Raw genomic sequence first — 22974 nt, forward strand, 5'->3', positions numbered from 1 at the left:
TGCCCCTGTGTTTCTTTGCTCATACATGACCGGGCCTCTCTCTCCTTCTCTTTCCCCTTCTATCACCGGCTCTTCGGTTCAAGACCTCGGTGGTCCCGCCTCCTTTCTCCACGCACGCTCGTAGTAACACGACATCTTTGGTGAACCCGACATGAAACAGGCGGCAGAGGAGCAGAAGATGAGGGGGTCGGATCTTGCAGAGGCCATGGCTTCGGCCGTGGACCAGATAGTGAGCGCACGCGAGGGCACCGGCGCCCTTGACAGGGCTATTGAGGCGATCGTTGGTATGATCGGCCGGTTCAGTGGAAAGGATGCGATGAGTTATTTGGCATCCTACCGGGCAGAGATGTTGATGAGGGATATTCTGGAACAGAGGCGTCTTGCCGGATTCCCTCGAGTGGCGATGCCGGGCATCCATGTGGAGGTGCTCGAGGTCGGGGCGGAGAGTCGGACCTGGGAGGAGTTCGAAGGACGGCTTCTGGAGAAATACGGGCTGGATGACGCAGTTCGACTTTCGAAGCGGAGCTTCATGGAGTGGGTGGAGTCCCCCAACAAAGAAAGAAATGCGTCGGTAGTCCTCCGGGAGTTTGAGGAAGGCTTTGCGCGCCTTTCGACGCTCGATCAGACCGTTCTGGACACAAGTCGTGTCCTACTGTTTGTCAAATCGGTTACGCACGGGATCGGGGGCAAGTTGGCTCCTTACTAGAAACCGAAGACGGGCTGACGGCCGACTGGGCCGCGGTAAAAAGAGTTTGCGGCCGTTTTGACAAGCGGTGGGAGTGGGCTGATACAGAGGCGACCGGGGCACGACCTGTCGCAGCAAGGAAGCTCGAACCGATACCGCAGGCGCGAAGGGAAGAAAACCGGGAGTGGCTCGAGACCGGTTCGGCTTCGACCGGCGTGATCAGAGGCTCGTCCGGGGGAACAGCTCTGGAGGAGTTGACGCGAGCGGTAAAGGATCTCCAGATCATCCAGGCTCTCCGTAGCCGAGTACTCCTCATCCGGTTCATACCGGGCCTGCACCATCCGGCTCTCCGTAGCCGAGTACTCCTCATCCGGTTCATACCGGGCCTGCACCATCCGGCTCTCCGTATCCGGGTCCTCCTCATCCGGTTTCGGCACTGATCTTCTCCCTTCCCATCCGGAGGGACCTGTCTCCCAACACAATAGACGATACGAACATTACGACCAGGAGCACTCCCCCGGGTATCGTCGGCAACGGGAGGAATACAGCAGATATAATGACCAACCTCGTCAAGAGTACCGCAATAAGAAGAACTATAACAAAAAACGGCATTTCAAAAAAGACGGCCACCCACGGGATCCGAAACAAGGAGCTTCAAGCAGCCAACCGGCCCAAAACCTCACGCTTAACACAGGACCTGCCACGGATACAACAAACAATGTCGAATCCAGCAATACCCGGAAAGCTTACTGCTACTACTGCCGACAGGAAGGCCATTATAGTAATCAATGCCCGGCGAAGAGCTATGAAAAACGACCGGCGGTAAATATGGTAGTCCCTGAAGTGGCAGATCTGCAGTAGGTGACCACAAGGTCGAAGGGCATGGCCAAGGAATGGGAGACGCAGGAGACCATCCGGAAGCAAGCGACGGAATGGGTGAAGAAAGCAAACGAGCAAAACGTAACAGACTTAGAACGGCAAAAGGAGAACACCGTAGGGCTTGCCTGCGGCAGTCACTCCGAGAACGAGACATGGTAGGCATTGCAAGAATGCCAGATTACGCTGCCACTAGGAAGACTCCTATAGCTCGTGCCGAGATTCACGAAAGGACTGAAGTCAGCCATAACGGAAGGAGAATCATCACCGGCACCGGTACTCTTCTCGAATCCGGAGGAGGGACCAACGGTGGTCGACACCAACAGTCTGGTAATTACTGCCATTGTAAAAGGGAAAGAACTCCCCGGCACAGTAATAGACAGAGGCTCCGGTGTGAATGTAATAAGCCTCCGGACGTGTGATGCCTTGGGAATCCACGAGTGGGAGCCGTGTCCGTTCTGGTTACGGATGGCCGATACAAGATCAATGCGGCCGACAGGATTAATACGAAAATTAGAAGTCACCATTGGCCGTCATACATTTCACATCTCGGCAGTAGTGCTACAGTTACAGGCACAAGGTGCGTACCCGCTATTGCTGGGGCGGCCGTGATTGAAAACGGCACATATCAAACAGAATTGGAGGAAAAATATAATTACCTTCCGGCGAGGAAAAGCCAAGGTACGTGTACCAACACAGCCAAGGACGAGCACTGGCAAGGAATGTACACCGTTGTATGCAGAGTGCATCAACATGCTAGAAGGGTTAGCTGACGAAGAAGAAGCTCAGTACTTGCAGGAAAACCCGAAGATCGTACCCCTCTTCGAAATTGACATTGCCGAAGCAGTAGCACCATACTTACCACAGCCGGAAGAGACTGAAGCAGAACCGGTAAGGACGCAATCCGAGAGTTACGGCAAGCGCAGGAAGCGTTGGAATGGGAAATGGCCGTTTCACAACGCGTAAAAGCGTCGCAACTTGAAGAGGTGAACCTAGGGACCATGGACGAAGCAAAACCGGTGCACATCGCCAAGGAGATGAAGTCCAAAGACAAAACGGCGATGATCACACTTCTCACGGAATTTCGCGACGTGTTTGCCTGGTCATACGAAGACATGCGAGGGCTCGACCAGCATCAGATTCACTTGAGCAAGGACGCAAAACCAGTGGCACGAAGATGGTACTGGATGAATCCCAATTATGCCGCCAAAGTCAAGGAGGAAATCGACAAACTGCTAAGAGTTGGCTTTATCCGTCCGGTAAAGAAAGCGACATGGCTGAGCCCAATCGTAGTAAAGAATTTCATGTGTTCGTGGACGCCTCCAACATCGCAATCGGAGGCACACTGATGCAGCTTACGGAGCCAAAGTGGTACCGGCCAGTGTACTATGCCAGCCGAAAGCTATCCCAAGCGGAACGGAACTACTCTACCACGGAACGGGAAGCTCTACGGATGATCTACAGTGTGACAAAGTTTTGGCATTATTTATTGGGAAGGAAGTTTTCCTTCCATGTAGATCATTCGGCACTCCTCTACCTGGTGTCCAAGGCGTCACTTACCGGTAAGTTGGCCTGGTGGACCTTACTGTTACAGGAATTCGAGTTCGAAATATTCCACCGACCCGGTATACAGCATGTCGTAGCAGATTATTTAAGCCGATTAGAGTCCGGAGAGACGGGCGACGGAGTAGCGGACGAGTTTCCGAATGCGGAGCTATTTCGAGTCACTACGGAAACGGCAGCAGATGAAACGGTGGCACAGGAAGACAAGTGGCTCACAAATATGCACCAGTTTCTGAGCATAGGACTGCCTCTAGAGGAGATGAACCGGGACGAAAGGAAACGCCTGGCGGTGCAAAGCCGACATTTCTGCTTACTGCGAGACACACTTTACCACAAGGGCGCGGATGGCATATGGAGACGGGCTGTGCGCAGCGATGAAAAGGACCTCATACTGAGGGAAGCCCACTGCGGAGTTGCCGGAGGTCACTATGCTGGAGATGCGACGGCCAAGAAAATATGGCAAAGTGGCCTATGGTGGCCAACTACATTAAGAGATGTTGTATGGTACGCAAAAGAATGTGACCTATGCCAGCGAATGGGCCAGCCAACGGAGCAGGCTCGAATGCCACACCAGCTTGTACTACCACTCGAACCATTCCAGAAGTGGGGGCTGGACTTTGTTGAACCGTTCAAACCACCGGCAATGAGAACAGGTAATCGGTACGTCATCGTCGCGACGGATTACTGCACGAAATGGGTGGAGGCCAAAGCCTTAAGAGACAACATCGTTGCGTCAACGGCAAAATTTCTATACAAATACATCTGGTGTCATTACGGATGCCCAATCAAATTAATAAGCGACCAAGGGGGGCACTTTCTCGGCCAAGTAGTTGAAAGCCTGACGACATTCTATGCCGTTGTCCATAAACGGAGCACACCGTACTATCCTCAAGCAAATGGGTTAGCTGAGTCGGCAAACAAAATGCTCCAGAATATCCTCCGGAAGATCGTCAACGAAAACCGAACGGATTGGGATACCAAGCTACATAGCGCGCTTTGGGCATACCGGACAGCATACAAAACGAGCATCCGAACAACACCGTTCCGATTAACGTTCGGACTAGAGGCGGTCATGCCGGTGGAATTCCAAGTACCAAGCTTACGGATCCAGCTACGGGAACGGCTGAACGAGAAGCAGTCGGAGGCAATACGGTTAACAGCGCTGTGTGAACTTGAGGAACAACGGCTAGCAAGCATCCTGCACGTAGAATTGGAACAACGACGACGGAAAGCATTTGTCGACCGGCACAGGAAAGGAAATGAAAAAATGTTCGAAATCGGCAAGCCGGTGTTAGTATTCCAGACCCGGATGGGCAAGATGCTGGGTAAACTACGGTTTTGATGGACCGGCCCGTATTGGCTGACACGTGAGTATAATGGGTCCTACCAGTTAGGGACACTTGTCGGCGAAGTGCTAGGCAAATGGGTCAACGGATTCAGATTGAAGCCATATAGAGGACCGATGCCCAAGAACCCATTTGAGCAAAGGACCGACACCGGATCGGGAACCGGTGAGGAAACGGCAACCTTTCAACGGATAAAAGTTACTCTAGGGATAACAGGCTGATCTTCCCCAAGAGTTCACATCGACGGGAAGGTCTCTCTAAGCAAGCCCAGGCTTATCGACAAATGTCTCTTTTGTTGAGAAGACCACCGGGGCGAGAAGCATATCCGGGAGATGTTTTTCATTTGCATACTCGTCTTTTGGAAAGAGCGGCTAAATTAAGTCTGAGGGAAACGGCAACCACCAAGACGGAGGAGACGGCAAGCCGATAACAAGGGAGAATGAGGCCGGTAACAACGGCAAGCCGACGGACAAGTAACCTCACACTACATTAAAATTTTAAAAAAAAAATTAAAAAAGCGAAGTAATCATGCAAAAGCGAGGTATGAATGGACGAGAGAGCGAGGAGCGAAAAGGTACGTAGTGGGCATTTAAGCGCCGCCACAGGACATAATGCTATTTTAGGACACGACATGCACACGCTCAAAAAAGGCGCCAGAATGCACAGAGAAAATCCATTGCGCATTGAGACCCTCTCATTTCGCAAACCCAGGAGCACAAAAGCACCAAGGCGTTGGAAGATCACCAGACGAGAACCCCTGCTTTCTGAACTCTCTCTCTCTCACTCACTCTCATCACCATCCAACCTCGCCACCACAATCCGACCTCGACACAGACATGGACCCGCAAACGCTGTCGGAAGCCGCCAAGAAATGGCTAAAGCAACACGGGCTCGAGGGCTTCTTGACGATTATGGAGGCACCGCCACACAAAGAAGCCGACAAGGTGATCAAAGAAATCGACACAGAGGTCATAACGGATGAGGCGATCCGTGCGTTAACAGGCCTTCCGAAGGGAGGCATATTCACGATTGACAATCCGACCTCAGAGCAACTCATCAAGTATTTTGGTGAGTACTCCCTAGCCAGCAAGGGCTACCGAACACAGGGCGGTGGAGATATGTTGTTCCGCGAGATTGCCCATGTGCTCCACGAATACGGCCATGTGTACCCTAGACCCCCTGTCATGCCGCAGAACCGGGCAGGGATGATCATCGCCACCTATGAAGGGATCAAGGTGGATTGGCCGGTATTGATCGCAAACGGTTTGTGTACGGCGATCGAGATCGTCAGAGGAAAAGACGGCAAAGAAGGCCGAGACGGACGGAGGATATGGCACGCAGTAACGCAGTGGCTCACCTTGCTTGTGCCACCCGTCCAGCCCGTCCAGCCCAAGAAGCGGGGAAGAGTGGCGGACGGCACCCCAAAGATTGATTCCAAAAGACAACAGTTGTTGGCCTCTAAGGCCACTAAGGGGAAGGCGGCGGACGCAGAACAGGCAGGAAAGGAGAGCGCCAGCCGGAAGCAGCCAACGGATGCGCAGGAGGAACCACCGGTACGGCCCGTAAAGATTACACTCCGTCTACCGGTGAATAGAGAAGCGGACCCCTTGGCGGCGAAACTCAATGCCGGGACTCAGGAGGAGGAAATAGAGGAGGAGCCTACGGAGCACCTCCAGCGACGGTCGTCGGCAAGGACCGTTGAGGCAGCCGGGAAACGTTCGAACCCTCAGACGGAGGGAACACCAGCTCCCCATACTGAGACTCCCGCGCCAAGGGAGGAACCGGAACCGGTGCGCATGGCACCGGAATCAGAAGCCCCTGCACCACCGGCACCACCGGCAAGTCCCATTCCGCCAGAGCCGGAAAGGTCAATGCAGCCTCCCTCGGCCAACCAAGAAGAAGCGCAAGGGGAACCAGAATCCGGTGCCTTGAAAAAGACTTGGATCATGTCACAACAGAAATGGCCAAAATGGCCTTAACGGCAACACAGATCCAATCACCGGTGACTCCGGTAAGTGTACAGAATAAAGAAACAAACCAACCTATACATACTAATAAGACCCCGGCAACGAAAACCGTTCCAGAGAGAGATGCGGCGCAAGCCCAGGAGCTTGCGGAATTGAGAGATGAACTTGCCACACAAGAAGCGCTAAGGAGCTGTGAACGGGAATTGAAGACAGCAGCCGAAGCAGAATTAAAGAAGACTGCTGAGAACCTCCGCCGGGCAAAGGAGAGCCTCCGGAAAGGCCATCAATCGTACGACCGCCTAAGGGAAGAAAAAGACAAAGTGCTGCAGGAAAAGGACAAGCTGCGGAAGACGGCGGAAACGGAAATTGAACGGCTAAAGGAGGAGCTCCACCAGCAAAAGGACCGTGAGGACCGGGCTTGTCGACAGATCAACGTAGGGCTCAAGCAAAAGACAGATGATTTTGAGCACCTGCACTGAGACTACAAACGGTTGGAAAGGGAGCATAAGGAACGGATGGCCGAGCTCTAGCAGGAAGTTGATCGGGCCGCGACGGCGCTCGCCGACGAACGAGTGGAAAATACAAGACGGTTGGACGAGGCGGAGAAGGTCCAGATGGAGCTCCAGAAGCAGCAGCAAGAAGAAAGGGAGAGAGCGTCAACGGTATTGCAAAAATTACAAAGCACATATCAAGGGCAATTGACGCATTACAAGGAGCACGCAGAAGACAACGTCATAATCATCAAGCAATTGAAGGAGGAACGGCAAGCTGCGGAGATCAAATCGCAGATGGGAACGGGCCGGATTCAGTGCATCCTCCGGGCATGGCTGAATTAGACAAAACGCTTGATTGATGAAAGCTCCGTAAGATGGTGGACAAAGTGGGCACAAAATACGGCGGAACTCCAATTGCTACGGGCAGACGTGGAAAACCGGCGGAAGGAAGGAGATGATTGTTACACGTTGACTTCCGAGGACTTCACCGCCATACGGGACGAGTTGGCCGAAGACTTCCAAGTCCTAGCGGATGAACAACTGGTGCAAGTCCGACAACTCGTAGCTCAGCTAGACGATGATAGGTTGGACGCTCAAATCCAGTTTGAGAGCTACGAGCGGTCCCGGGTTCGGGAAGAAAAAGCACAGGAAACGACAACGGTTAACCTTAGTGATGAGGAACCGTCACCGGCCGAGGGCCAGGCCGGAACCAGTCAACTGGAGACCACTACGACGGAGGGAGCAACGACGGAAACATTGGTGTCAGAGCAACAAACGGAGGAGCAGCCGCAGCAGCCACCAACGGACCAGTCGCAGCAGCCATCAACAGGGCAGCAACAGCAGCTGCAGGAACCACAACAACAACAACCAATTCCAGATGAACCATTGGAGACTCTCGAACAAAGCATTCTGGATATTTTGAACGAAGAATAACAAGGGTCGGATGGTGGATTCGGCGTACAAGGTACTGTCCCACGGGCGTGCCATGTGTTACCAGCCGGCAAAGGAGTCCAGATTGTGAAATGAAGGAGTTATTTAATTATTAGGAATGGTTGTAAGTAAGCTATTAGTGTGGACGAACGGGTCGGAATCGATATGCCGTTCCGGATCCGGACCGATCCCGAACAGGTGCGGATGGCACCGTTTTGTACTACAAACCGGAAACCTATTTAAAGGCCCGGATACAATGTAATGAGCAACGGATAATTAATGAAGCTTAGTGTTTTTATCTCTCTGTGTTAATTGCCGTTCTGCATTCATTGTTATATCTTACGCGTGTGATTATTAAGGACGATCTTGCCAAGTAACCTAATTAAGTCGGATTAATCGTTGAGCCTAATCTCTTGACGTAACACCCCTTTGGTGAAGTGTCTTCCGTAGACACCCTGTGTTAGGCCATTGTCCGGCCCTAAGAGTTAACACTATCATTCGGTCTGGATCTGTCATCCGGTCCATCCTCCAGATCCAGTATTCGGCTTCTTCATCCGATTCGGCATCCGGTTTAAAACCCAGTCCGGAGCTTAGGCTTAACAGCCTGAGTGGGCCTAGCCAACCAAATCGATCCTGATCTGGCCAACCTGCTTGTCCAGTCAGTCTAGCCCATGTTAAACTTGCTCGTTCAACAATGTGTCGATTATTACGTTCGGCCACTCCATTTTGTTGAGGTGTGTGTCGGCATGAGAACTCTCTTCGAATTCCTTCCTTTCTAAGCTAAGTTGTGAATTCGATCAAAGGCATTGAATGTGCCGACCTGTGGCTTTTTCGACTTCATTCTTAAATTTCTGGAAGTGTCCAAACACTTCGCTCGTCTACCACATAGTGTAGGTTCCGGTGTGCTTGGAGAAGTCGTTGATGAACGTGCCATAATATCAACAACCGCCAAATGTGGTTGTCGAAGCCGGTCCCAAACCGGTCCCAAACATCGGAGTGGACTACATCCAAGACTCCGCTCTGTTGGGAATGGATGTCGTCATTTTTTTCCGAATTGGCATGCCTCACATCTACCATTGCTCTCTCTTTCTGTAAAATTCAAAAGATCGACGACTACTCCTTTCAATTGCATGTTCTGGAGCTTCTAGAGATTAATGTGGTTGATTCTCTTGTGCCACAGTTTTAAGTCGATGTCAACTTTCAGGTCTTCCGCGAACATGGCCGACTTCACCTCATTCAACTCGAGGATGAACATTCGACCTTCTCTTCGACTGCGAGCTATGAGTCGACCTTCTTTCTCAATAAAGCACTCGTCATGATTTATTCATACTTGCATGCCTTGTTCGACAATTCGGTTGATCAAGACTAGACTTTTCGTGATGGTTGGGACATGCAAGACGTTCTTGAGGTATGTTTGTTTGTCATCATTCCCAAATGGGACATATCCGACATGCCGAATGGGGTGAGTTGTGTCATCCCTAGTTTCGACATAGTTAGGTTAATCGGGCTTCCTCAACTCTCGAAACCAATCTTCGTGAGACGTCATGTGGTTGGACAGTCCAGAGTCGACAAACCATACATTTTCTGAAGAAGAGGTGTTGGTCCGACCCTGTGCCAACGTCAAGTATGCTTTATGCCTCATTACGAACATTCGGCCATGGTCTTCATAGTCGGAATTCAAGGCATAGTTAGTAAGTTGTCGATTGGTCAAACCGACTCTTGTTTCTTCTTTTAGCACTCCTCTTCATAATGACTGAGCTTTGCACAGTATCCGCATTCGATCAGGTTGTTTGAAGGACTTGGTCCGGCATCATTGCTCCCCTTCTGTCGAACTCCCTTGGTGTGTTCCAAGTCTAATGGTTGGAGTCGCGCTCTTGGGTCGGCCGACCATGTCGGCCTCGCCCGAATTGGCCTCTATTTCCTTAGTCAAATCCTCTTCCCTCATCTGATTGGGAATAGAGCATTTGACCATCGGGCGCATTACTTCTTTGTTGAATGTGATTTTCTTCGACCAACAGAATCGACTAAAGGTCAAAAAAGGAGGGAGGATTCTCCCTTGCAAGAATGGCTGACCTGATCGTGTCGAATCGTGGTGTTAAGCCTCTAAGGAATGTTTGCACCGTTTCATCATCGTTGATGCTGACATTGATGGACCCAAGGGCATCACACAGCTCCTTGATCTTCAAGGTGTAGTTGGTGACCGACATGTCCCTTTGTTGTATGTTGTTCAACTCCTGACGGAGCTTAAATTTGCATGCAGCTGTGTTGACCGCGAAAATGTTCTTGAGGTTGCCCCAAGCTTCTTTCGACGTTTTTTCCTCTCGAATATAGCTTAGCATGTGATCATGAACGCATGATGCTAGGCAATACAACACACAACTAGTCGCTTGCTCCCATGCTGGGTAGTCAGCATGTGTTGGGTTGGGTTGTGTTTCTTGAACTCCTTCAATATAGCTCCAATATCCTTGACCGAAAAGGTATTGGTGCATCTTGTATTCCCAAGATGCAAAGTTTGTTCTGTCAAGCTTCTCTAAAGGAAGAGTGCTTCCCATCTGGGTGTTCATAGTGGCGTTTTTCTTCTCTAATGTTGAGCCGGTTCTGTTTTGGTCGTCGACATGAGACGCGGCACAGTCAAATAAACTTGATCAAAAAACCACACGCTCTGATACAATGTAAAGAAATGAAAGTGGTGTAGTTGATCTTGTGCAGTAGAAGAGGGTCATTGTGTGTATGTGTGTGTAAGACAACCATAGAGAGAGAGAGAGAGAGAGAGAGAGAGAGAGAGAGGACAACAAGGAGCTTGTATTAGCAATGAATCAGTTACAACCAAAAATATATCCAACATACATTAAGTTACAAAACAAAGATTAAGTTAACTTATTATGAACTTGCTCATTCACTACAACATTTATACAAAGATTAAGTGCATCTCTTTCTGGCAAATTTCCAGGCCGAAGGTTTGGCAAACACTTTTGGCTATTTGGACAAGATTTTGAGCACTCTAAACCATTTGGACGGCCCGCAATACTAAGGTCTTTGATCGCAACCAACTACATGAAGTTAGCTTCTTTAACCAATCCCTCAAGCAATCTTTATTTGATTGTCTGCAACTTAGAGACATCACACTGCAATTTTACTCTCTATACTTTGAGTGCTTTTAAGCTCTTTCGTGTCTAATCGACACTTGTATATTTCTCTTTATTCTTTGTGGGTTTTCACCTCACTTTGCGGTTTCCCACTAGTAATAAAAGTGTTAATAAAAAAAACAAAACGAAACAAAGAAGTTAGTTTAAATACAAACTAACCTAGGGCAACTGCCCTTTCTATATTTACAAAACTAGTCTAGTGTGTCCAGTACTAGTGTGAAATCCATTCATTTGGGAAGTTGGGTTTGATTCTCCACATGTCTTTTGTGACAAAGGAAGTAATAAAAGCATGTAAGGCTAAAATAGGCGCCCCTTTCCTCTATAAGAAGGGGGAGAGAGGGCTTATTTGGGGGTCGCCCATTTTGCCTTAGGGAGGGGCGTTTAGGGTTGATTTCTCTTCTTCCTCTTCCTCTTCTTCTTATTCTTCGTCTTAGCTTAGGATTTATCAACTTAAGAATGTTTCGGAGGTCCACCCGACCACCCTCAAGCGAAGGGATCAAGACCGACTCAAGCCTTGATTGGCATCCCATACCACCTCCATGGCATCCAATCCTACCTTGTATTGGCACGCTCGCTACAAGAGTCTATTCACCACAAGATCATAGTCCCAACGTAGTCGAATAAGGTGATTAATGAAGGTCGCTAGGCCTCATATTTATAGCCAGACCTAAGGCCCCCAAGCAAGTTCACATTTTGGCCCTTATGGATTGTCTCAATTACTAGGATTAAAGTAATCCATACTTCTTTACACGCTCAATTAACCCTCACACTTTAGCCTCGTGTGTAGAATACTATAATACAACTTACCATGGGATAAAATATGGTCATGCGCATAACAAATTAGGTGTCCTCATGGAGGAAAGCTCACACACATGGGACATCGATGGCATAGCGCAACATGTGCTCTTTGCTAGAGGATGAATGTGCATAGCAAGATGAACACACACTCTTTGCTAGACTATGTTATAGTGAGTGAGCAGCATGCGATATTTGCTACACCATTTCAATAGTGTGTTCTAAACAATGGACTCTTTTTTAGATACAGCATGTGGTTGAGGAGAAACTTGGGTTCTCTGCTAGAACAAGTGTTTGATGTGTGGATATGCACTATACTACGTGCATAATTTGGTATAATGTTGCCTTTTCAAGGTTCGCTTTTATGCTCCATGAGTGTTTGGGGCATGTGTTACACTCTCTTATTGCCTTGCTTTTTCAAGTCATACTCCTATCCTTGTGAAGCTTCTAATGGACTGTTCATCCCTTCATTAGAGTTATAGGATTCTTATTTCCAATGAGTGGGCTGTTAATTAAATGGTTAGCTTAAGAACTTCCTTAATATCTGGACAAGACAAATGGGATCAATAGAGACATCCACATGCCATGGTTTTCCCTCATAAAGTGTTCAAATCACAACCTTCCAATCCTTGGGGGCACGATTAAGGTGTAGAACATTAGAAGAAGTTTGTTACCAACTTTCTTTCTGCATTCTTTCAACAATACTATTGGACCTAACAATTGCATATGATAGCTAAAAGGCAATGCTAATAAAGAAACTAGAAACGAGTACTCTACCTTACAAACAAAACCCAAGTTACCAAATGCACAACCTCATAAACTAGAGTTTAACAATAAATTTGATATTAAACATTGCTCAGGTTCAAAACCATAAAGTTAAGGTTACGTAGAACATGTCCCACTCATTTGAAATTTGTGGGTGGGGCTCTTATTCACTGTATAAACGAAATGCGTTTACATTTCGGTTTGGGAATCAATCCATTGCATTTCACATTGCTTTTGAGTAAAAAAACGGTCTATCAACGCAAAAGGGCTGAAGCATGAAATGTTGCACAATACAACAAATTCAAATTACAGCATTTCCCAGAACCAACTATATAATATTATTCCTTGTCAAGATCTAACTAGGGCACTAGTGAACGTAAGATATTCATTTGCAATTGTTATAGTGTATATCATGCACAAAATATGAAAGAATAGTTTGGGAGAAGTAAAAAATATCCTGACAGACAGCTAATGAGCAAGAACAATTAATGCATCCATATGTCCGTTTGTAATGCATGATGCTTCAGACATAATCATATTTATTTTCATCTATTTTTCTACTTCTCAATCCTGTTCCATGGAATATTTAGCATTTTCTATTTGTCGTCTTATTCAAACTTGAGAATAAGTAACAAAAAGTGGAACACTTGCAAAAACGTCAATTTTAGTAAGAAAAATCTTTCATTGGATACCTGAAAAGAATTTTAACACAAACCTTGAAAAACCTCAACCTTCACGAAACGAACAGAGCTCGATAGCTTTTTGTGTTGTGATTTACATTAATGAATGTCTCAAACACAAAAGCAAATGAACAAGGACCTTGAAGTATATATTAAGCGAGAAAAAAAAATATCACTCACATTTGATAGATCGGTAAATGTGGCGAACAAAAAGTAGAGAAGCTCTAAAACCTACAGAACCAAGCATTAGGAAAAACCCATAACAAACACAAGCCATGTAGCCAAAAAAGAAAGATGTCTGCATAAAACCAGTCATATCTGAGCGAGCAAAGTAGTAGTAAAAACAGTAGCCGAAGACGAATACACCTGTCGAGCCTCCACATAAAACAGATCTGCATTTAAATGAAATGCACGTTAAGGTCCATAAACATCACTTCAATATAAATTTCTATAGCCTTGAATACTTCATCATGAATTTTAATATGATCCACATATCTGATAGTGCAAAATATGAGATATTTTATAGTATGATATACTGCTAACTAATTCCGAACAATAGAGAGCATTAAGTATTAATGTCATGCATGGCCATATGTGGAGATAACCCATAAATTGAAACACCCATAATAGGTAACACTCAAAAATACATCTCAAATTGTTGTTTTTTACATCAATTCAAAAAATAATCACAAATATTAACAGCAGGAAACTTCTCCAGTTAGCATTACGGGATATAATGAATAATACCCATCTACAGGTTGAAACCAGTATGGCAATTTTTCAGAACAATAAATTCACACTGTAGACTTCACATGTGCTTAAGTCAGAATCCCAAATGTATCCTGCAGTCTTAGCTTAAATCTAAATATAACAGACTGAGAAATCTATCAAGTTCACTCTAAGCAGACGCAAACCTAGTAAACTGTTTATAACCTATCTTATCACTCCTCCCAAAATGACTCGCCTAGTTGCCATCATCTACCCACTACGAGCGTAAAACTATGTCCTCTCTTCATTAGAGACACTTAGCTCTTAATGTTAAGTCTATCAATTAAACAAAGCTAGTCATTTTGATAGCAAAAAGTTGTATTGCCATGAGTAAAGAATTTGACCAACAAGTAGACACGTTCTTACCTCCACCACCACTCATGATCCTCCACAGCCAGTTGAAAATATGTCAGAGCTATTGTAATAAAAGCAGTCACAATTATCAGGATAATGAAGACGATGGAAAGAATGCTATAGATGGTGTAGACTTTGTGGCCCCAGACACTCGCAAAGATATAATATAGCTCAATATAAATTGCACTAAAAGGTAAAAATCCTGCCATGGCCATTTGTGGTATTGTTCCTCTATACCAAGGTAATTGAGGAATCTCCCGTGGATACTTTGTTGTGCGACAAGGAGCTTGAAATTCCACTTTGCTATTTTTTCCCGCAATTCCTCCCAAAACAAGAAGGGGTGATGTGACCAAGGCCCAAATAAGAAGAATCACAATAATGGTTCCAAAGGGCAAAGCAGCTGTAGAATTATAACTGATAGCCACAGTATTCAAGAAACAGAATGTCAAGAACAATGGCCCACAAAATAAGCATCCTGTGAGCAGCAGATTGCGTACCTACAAGATGAATGGTTTTATAAGTTTATAACATCAGAAACATTGCCTAACACTAGTGAAATTCCAAACCTAGAAGTATCTTTACTACCCCCATAGTAACTTGTAAGTCTTAATCTCACCCAATTTGTTCCTTCTAGTTGTCGATACATAGATGCCGCACTATATCCCGCGATTCCTGATGTAAGGGCATAGATAACAACAAGAGCTGTGAAGAGTGCCCCACGATTGTAAGGGTAGAAGACACCAATTAGAGCTAGCAAGAAGATAAAGATGGCACTGCATAACAAAAGGCAGAAGGCATATAAATAGTACTTCAGAAACGAAGTAAAAACAGAAGGGAAAATTTCTGAGATACCCAAGTTTTCCTTTATTTCACCAAATGCCTCTAAGTTTTCATTCTTTCCACGAACAACACTGGTCAGCCGCCGAAAGAGAAAATGTATGAATCAACCATATAATTACACAAATCGCACATATAATTGAGGGAATGGGGAATTAGCAAACAATATCATTTCCCAATAGCAAATATAATTGCTCTTTCATGGGTCGACCAATGTCATTGAGGGAACTTAACTCAGGACACAAGGGGAATTAGAAGTTTGAATATATCACAAAAATCCTAAAACAAAATGAGAATAAACTCAAAGTCACTACAGAGGCAAACTCATTGAACCATTTCTCATAAAAGAAAGATACTCACAGTGCAAGCAGCTGAGAGCCACTGCCCAACACAGCACAAAACAAAGACTTATTTGGTGGATATCTAAAAACATCTCCATGAATATATTTCCAGCCTGTTTCCTCCTGATCATCTACAGCCTCATCATCCCGAGTATATCTAAATGATGGATCAACAATTTGATCAACAAAGAGTGTTAAAACAAAAATAAAATTTTAATTGGGAAAAGAACATTCACTGCATCATTAAAAATGAAATACATAGGTACCATCCTTACTTGATAAAGTCGTTCTTCAAAACTCGCATTAGAATTGTAGCAAGGAATCCGGTAAGGAGAAGCACTGTAACACATGAATTAATGATAGAGAACCAATGGATTTCTAGATGTTGAGGCAAGAAAGAGGACTTTGCATATTTCTCCATCCGCTTATCAAAAGTGATATCAGTTTCTTTCCACTTGACAGAGTAATGAAACTCCACTTCTACCTCTTTATCATCTGTTATGTCTACAACATTGCTATTATCTGAAGCGACACTAATTTCTATGACTTTGTCATCATTATAAAGAACTTCGAAAGGCACGTGTGTGAACAGATAATATTTCATCTCAGTTTCATCCACTTTACCAATGAATCCCCATAAGGGAAGATCATCATAATACATTTGAAAATAGTAATCCTGCTTCACAGCATCTCGGAATTGTCTTACTTCGTCCTTGCTAAGTGTTTTCTTGCATATTGATCCAAACTGCTTGTCCTCCCTGAAATTCAACTGATAGTTCGATTGGACCATTCGATCTCCATTGAGAACCTCTCCAAGATCCTCCTTCTTCTCTGTTATTTGTACTGCAATATGTAGATGCCTTAAGTATCAATGCATACATAGAACACATTCTAAACACAAGGAAGAATGTTGAAAGAAGTCATTCAGAACAAAATAAGCTTACCAGGGGGACAAAAGGGAAGGTTGAAGTACCTATAAGTTTCACTGCAAATTACATCCAACAAACAGAAGACGAGTTCAGAATGTGTTGATACTTAATGATAAAATAATGCAATATTATATTACATTCAACGAACAAAAGCCCACGAAATGCTTGTTTCAGGAACTAGATACTGATGAGAAAAGAATGCATATCAGTGTTCCATTTAGACTCATGTTTTGGGATACCCAAGACTATTCTGTTATGGAAAACAGACACAAGAATCTACAGACACACCAGATGAAACCAAAATGCCCTTACATAGATCAAAGCCTAACATTTATAAAATGTCTTCCATTGAGACCATTTAGAATTCAAACAAGTTGTATACTAAATGTATATCCCTAACCCGTTATTAAAGTCTTTCAATTAAGTCTTTCAATTAGACCCATTAAGAATACAAGCAAGTTGTATGCTAAATGCACATTCCTAACATGCTACAAAAGTCTTTAAACAGGACCATTTAGAATACAAGCAAGTTGTATGTGCAGAATAGATCTCAGAGCACATCGAAATCAAAGGCTATCGATTAAAGTCATAGCTTCGACATACATCCCTTGCATGTTATGAGGTCAAATCTATGGATCAAAGCCACAGGTTCTATACATCCCTGAAGTATTATGTGTCCTCTAAAATAAGACCATTAGAATGATTCTCTCAAATAGACCATTTGAATCATTCTCCCAAATAAGATTATTAGAATGATTTCATCACATAAGACCATTAGAGTGCATGCTTGTTCTATGTAGAGTGAGATCTTAGAACAGAACAACCCACATGCTATGGAATATCAAGAACATGGACTCCTTTATTTCAATAACAGCATTAGAACATAGAGATAACCCCAACTTTTTCTTTAGTTCCCTAAATGCCCCTAATTTTTTTGTTATATCCCCAAATGCTCTTGGTCAACCCCAACTTGCACTCCTGCTCAATTCACCAATTTTTCTCTCTTGAAGTCTTGATCAGGAACATTTGGAGGAAATAACGAGAGCAAATGAGATCTCAAGCCATACTGAGATAAAAACATAAATATGGATCAACGAAAGAAATCTACATATATCCTTACCGCATTGTGTCCTCATAACTCAGGTGTAAACCAAACCCACAAAGATTCTACGTAAAAACAAACATGCTACAATTTATTTCACAAAGCAATTAGAGCATTGGAATATTTGATATGCAAATGAGATACTTATAATAAGACACACACATATATAAAGTATTCAAACAATTCCATTAGAATATAATCAGATTAGTCATGCAGGGAGATATATATCAAAATGAGGCATTGAAGTTTCAAAGCTAAAGGCTTATCCATATCCCTAGCACATTAGAAAAGTCTTTCATTTCCACAGGATCATTAGAACGTAAGCAGGTTGTATATATGCTAATATGGTCTAAGCTCAGATCAAAATTTAAAATGTTGCTATGGAATATCAGGGCACAGGTTCTTTAAACATATTGCCTTAACACTTCCACAAAATTCTTTCAGATTTTACGTACTTTTTCATTTCAACAAGACGCTTAGAAAATAAGAAAAGATCCATGTCACAAAAACACTAGGGACGATCAAACCCATAGGTTTTACATGTAGGATTAACTTTTTAATTTGTCGTCCTAATTTTTGTATGCATATTGTTAGAAAACCTTTGATTTCAACACCACAATCACAACATAAACAAGCTATATGAGCAGATGAGATCTCAGACCAGATCAAAGCTAGATCTCCTCGGTGTATCCCTGACTTGCATGTCTGAAGCCAGTATCCATATCAAAATGTAGCTAAGTAACATCAAAACCATAGCCTCGTGCTTTCTATATCTCTAACAGGTTAGAAGATTTCCTTAAGGTTCTAATCAGATTCCATATAAAGTCTTTTTCTTCATCAGAACCAATACGACTAAAGAAAGTGAGATCCAGATCAGATCAAAGCAATTGCTTATTTCTCCAGATGTCCATAACTTGCCACAAAACAGTTCCAAGCTTCTAAGCAGATTGATTTATATACGTAATCAAGCAAGATCTCAGATCAGACTCGTTACAAAATTCTTACAGATTCTAAGCACATAAACGTGTGTGTATGTATGCGAGAGGCGAGAGGAAATCTGCATCAACATATTAAAGAATGCGAAACAAAAACCTGGGGTTCTGGAAAGGTCCGATCTTGTTAACGTAGAGCGGAACAGGTTCACCTTTGTTAAACTTGTGATCAGAAGGCGAGGCAACAACAGAAGGGAAGACGTCTACTACAAGTATAAGAAGAAGAAGAAGAAGAAGAAGAAGAGAGAGAGTCGGAGTCGAAGAAATGGCAGGAACCGCCATGACAAGTTACAGGAAACAGATCTGAGAATGAGCTGATCAGGAGAAAGGAAGATGGAGGCGTAGCAGTAGAGGGGTATGGATCGATCTGTGGCGGACTCCAAACTCTGTCTGTTGTTTGCCTTCTTTCTTTCTTTCGTCTACGGAGGGAGGGAGTGAGAGTGAGTGTGTATGTGTATGTGTATGTGTATGTGTATGTGTATGTGTATGTGTATGTGTATGTGTATGTGTACGTGTCTGTATGTCTATGTCTATGTCTATGTCTATGTCTATGTCTATGTCTATGTCTATGTCTATGTCTATGTCTATGTCTATGGGTATGTTTACGTGTATGTGATTTGTCCGCTCGTGACTAACTAGTACCAAATATTTAAGAGGGCAAGTGAGGGAATCGCGGAGAGGGACGGTGCAAGTCGCACCGCTGATGGCGCATTCGATATCCATCGTTCAAGTTGGATAAAAAGCTGACAACGTCTGTCACCAGGAGCCTAACTCTATCAAAAGGAGCCCCGCTGTCAGACAGCCAATGTACGCAGGAGCCCGACTCTATTAGAAGGAACCCCACTGTTTGACAGCATCAGTAAGAAGGAGCCCGACTCTGTCAAAAGGAGCCCCGCTGTTTGACAACCTTTGTCATCAGGAGCCCGACCGACACATGGAAGGAGCCCGACTTAAAAACAAACATCAAAAACTCCAAAAAATGGTAAGTGTACAACAAATATTTGCCATGAAAATGATCATAAAATTTCTCAAAAAAACCTAAAGATTCAAATAACAAGTCTTTTACATAAAATATTAAAACGTCAAATATTGACAACCCTAAAATGAAATATGAATATACATGTTACATATTAAGATTATGGCTCATGTCGGGATGATTGCAAGATGCAACCACAATTTTTACAACATGTAACATTCGAGTCCCTTGAAGTCAAGGTCAAGCCATCGCAACACAAACACCGAACCTTCTCATGGTCACCTATTGGCAATCGCCTCCTAGCCCGACTTGCACCTCTTTGTAGTTTTCTGGAGTGGGATTTGGAAGTGTTTGGGGAGCTACCAATAAGTTCTTGCGAGATGTCTATTGTTGCACTTCTTTTGGCACCGATTTGTTGGTTGCGACTTATTGATCTGTCATCTTCTTCATTGGTTGATTTTGGTGCACCAACGCGATACACCTTCTCAGCCACATCTTCCAATGTTCGTATACCTTCGACAATAGTTGCACGGTCAAAGGTTCCTAGCCCTTGCTCAAGACATTGAAGTGTTTTCATGACCGTTTGTATTTTGGACTTGAATGATTCAATCTCGGATGTTGTGGGGTTTGTCTCCTTGATTCGTTCTACCTCTGCCTCCACTTCTATTTCTGTATTATGGTCCATTCGCATTTGGGTCATGTGATCTATAAAAGGCAATGAGCCACATAAATGTGGCATATGCCTCTCAATAATCATTCGGATACTGAGTAAATGCTTACATTTACTCGCAATGTCTTGGCAATCACAATATGAACATTGGAGTGAGACATTATACCATAGAGTATGAGTCGTCATGCTCAAGATTCTAAACCAATATCGGGCCTCGTTGACAATTTCCATTGTGGAAGTATCGTCGACATACCTTTCCAATATTCTCTCCACTTCTTTAAGTCGGGACCTTTGATCCCTACAATTTGCATGGGGTGCAAACCGACCACTCTCACATATTTCTTGTCGTTGCTTGTACCACTCTATTACCGTTCCTCCTATGCAAGTGCCAATTTCATTGTCCCCAATTAAGACATGTAGAAGGTTGGTAATTGATCAGTTTATTCTTCCTGTCAAGGCAGTATACTTGATAAACTGCCAATGTCTTTCCAATATTGGTAGTGTCAACGTGTCCATAGTTGAACATTCTACCAGACTTGGGCCAAAGTTTCCTCCACACACAGGTTAGACCGCACCATCCTCCTTCTATATATTGCCAAACATTGGGCGTGTCTGCATATTCTACCTTTAACTCCTCACACATCGCATTGAATGCGGATTCAATAATGCATTGCATCAATTGGCACATTTGTTGATAAAGATGGGTTCTCTGAGTTGCACTTACTTTTGGCAACAAGTTGTGTTAGGATTTCGGTCCCTCAGGATGGGATGATGAAGGCCCGGTGAGAACCGGATGTTGCAGGCCCGGTGAGAACCTCTCACCGGATGAAGGGACATATATGTAAATATGTTCCAGAGAGCCCACATGGGCCATATTTGTAAATAGCCCGAAAGTCATATTAGTATAAATATGACCTAGGGCAAACAATATTGTGTGTGTTGTTGTCATTATTTTGTATAGAGTTATTGGTGTAACTACTGTACAGAATGTAGTGGAGGGAAAGAGAGAGAGAGAGAGAGAGAGACATTGTGTGTCTCTGTTGTAACTGCCGTTAGGCAAAGAGTGAGAGCAAGAGGTCGTTGCCTCTGTGTTCCTCTGTTGTATTCTCCTTACATAGTGATAGTTGGAGCTAGTGGGCTCCCGTGGTTTTCCCCGTTTAGGGTTTTCCACGTTAACATCCTGTGCATTCTCTTCTGTCTTTGTACTTACTTCCATTTCTTATCTTTCTGTGTTTGATTATCATTAAGTGATCTAAGTCTCGGTTGTGGCCGAAGATTATTCCGCATAATTCCTGTCAATCTGGTATCAGAGCGAAACGACACAGAAAATGGAAGAATCCTTCTGCGGCATGTTCAAGCTCACCGGCTCCAACTACTCAGTGTGGAAGTTGAAGATGAGGGACATGCTCGTGGTGAACGATCTTTGGTTGCCGGTTCAGTTCGGGGACAAGAGACCGAACAAGATCGACACCACGATATGGGAGGTGATGCACATGAAGACAACGTCGTACATACGGTGCTTCATCGACATGAGCCTATACAACAACTTTAATGAGGAGAGTAAGGCTCATGAGCTCTGGAAGAAGATCAACATTATGTTTCAGAACAAAAATGTTGTTAATCGGGTTTCGGTATTCCAGAAGCTAGTGAGGCTCTGGTACCAAGATGGCTCCGGTATGGCGGAGCACATGAATGCCTTCCATGGATTGATACACCAAGCAACCTCGTTGGAAGTACCTCTCGCCGATGAGGTACTAGCATTACTCCTGCTCAGTTCCCTCCCGAATAGCTAGGAGACGTTAGTTGTCACTTTGGGCAATGCTGCGCCAGAAGGAAAACAATTATCCCTAGCAAGAGTCAAGTCGAGCTTGCTAGATGAGGAGGCGCATCAAAAAGACAAGGATACGAGCTCCGACTCCAAAGCGCTCCTTACCGAATCAGAATGCGGAAGACAAAGGAATCGTAGTCCCGAAACCGAGAAAAGTCGGGGACACGGTCAAAGTCAAGGGGGAGACCCACTTGCTTCTATTGTGGCAAGCTGGGACACTTCCAGAAGAACTGTCGGCATTTCCGGAAAGAAAAGGGAACCGACAGTCCCGATTTGAAGCGGTCACTGGACCAGAACGACAAAGACCGGAGAGGACCGGACCGGAAGGGAACGACGACAATCGCGGCAAGTGAAGAAGAGTTGATGCTCATCACCGAGGAGAGTGAGTTGAACCTTTCCGGAGTGTCGTTCCACCTGACCCCGGACTGGAAATGCTTCTCATCCTACATAGCCGATGAGCACGATTGTGTCCGGATGGGGAATGAAGGTACATGCCGAATTGTCGGCATAGGAGACGTGTGGCTGACAACACCAACCGGATGCAAGTTGCTACTAAAGGATGCCTGACACGTTCTGGAGGTTCGTCTGAACCTGATATCAGCCGGTTGGTTGGATGATGAAGGCTACACGGGTAGCATCCGAAATGGTGTCATGAAATTCAGCAAATGGAGCCTGATAATGGCTCATGCTCAGAAGGTCAACACACTGTACCTGATGAATGCCCGGTTATGCCTGGAAGAAGTGAACGTGGCATCCGACACTGCCGGTGAGCTGTGTCACATGAGCGAGAAGGGGATGAAGAGGCTTGCCGAAGACAATCTCTTTCCGGTGAAGGACGTGCATCTTGAGAGGTGCACCGACTGCTTGGCCGGTAAGCAAAACCGGACCTCCTTCTGATCAAGGCCACTGATGAGACGTAATGCACCATTG

The 22974-nt window shown here is 44.9% G+C and overlaps 1 protein-coding gene across 2 annotated transcripts; it reads right to left on the reverse strand.

Moving 5' to 3' along the window:
• Window positions 1–13283: 13283 nt before the first annotated feature.
• LOC147866337 (transmembrane 9 superfamily member 2-like) lies at window positions 13284–18911 on the reverse strand. 2 transcript variants are annotated; one of them, XM_087316724.1, is made up of 7 exons: window positions 18671–18788; window positions 16492–16532; window positions 15823–16390; window positions 15567–15704; window positions 14986–15142; window positions 14382–14866; window positions 13284–13639 (listed from the first exon to the last, which is right to left on the reverse strand). In XM_087316724.1, the coding sequence occupies exons 3-7, from the start codon at window positions 16335–16337 to the stop codon at window positions 13420–13422; spliced, it is 1515 nt and encodes a 504-aa protein (XP_087172850.1). In that variant the 5' UTR covers window positions 16338–16390; window positions 16492–16532; window positions 18671–18788; the 3' UTR covers window positions 13284–13419. The 2 variants fall into 2 exon arrangements, with proteins under 2 accessions (XP_087172850.1, XP_087172849.1); XM_087316723.1 differs by lacking the exon at window positions 13284–13639 and having other exon boundaries at window positions 14378–14866; window positions 18671–18911.
• Window positions 18912–22974: the final 4063 nt, after the last annotated feature.

Source organism: Azolla caroliniana, unplaced genomic scaffold (assembly GCF_043228905.1).
Source record: "Azolla caroliniana isolate FFs.n. ecotype wild unplaced genomic scaffold, voAzoCaro1.0.p SCAF_3, whole genome shotgun sequence".
In the NCBI taxonomy this organism is placed as follows: domain Eukaryota; kingdom Viridiplantae; phylum Streptophyta; class Polypodiopsida; order Salviniales; family Salviniaceae; genus Azolla; species Azolla caroliniana.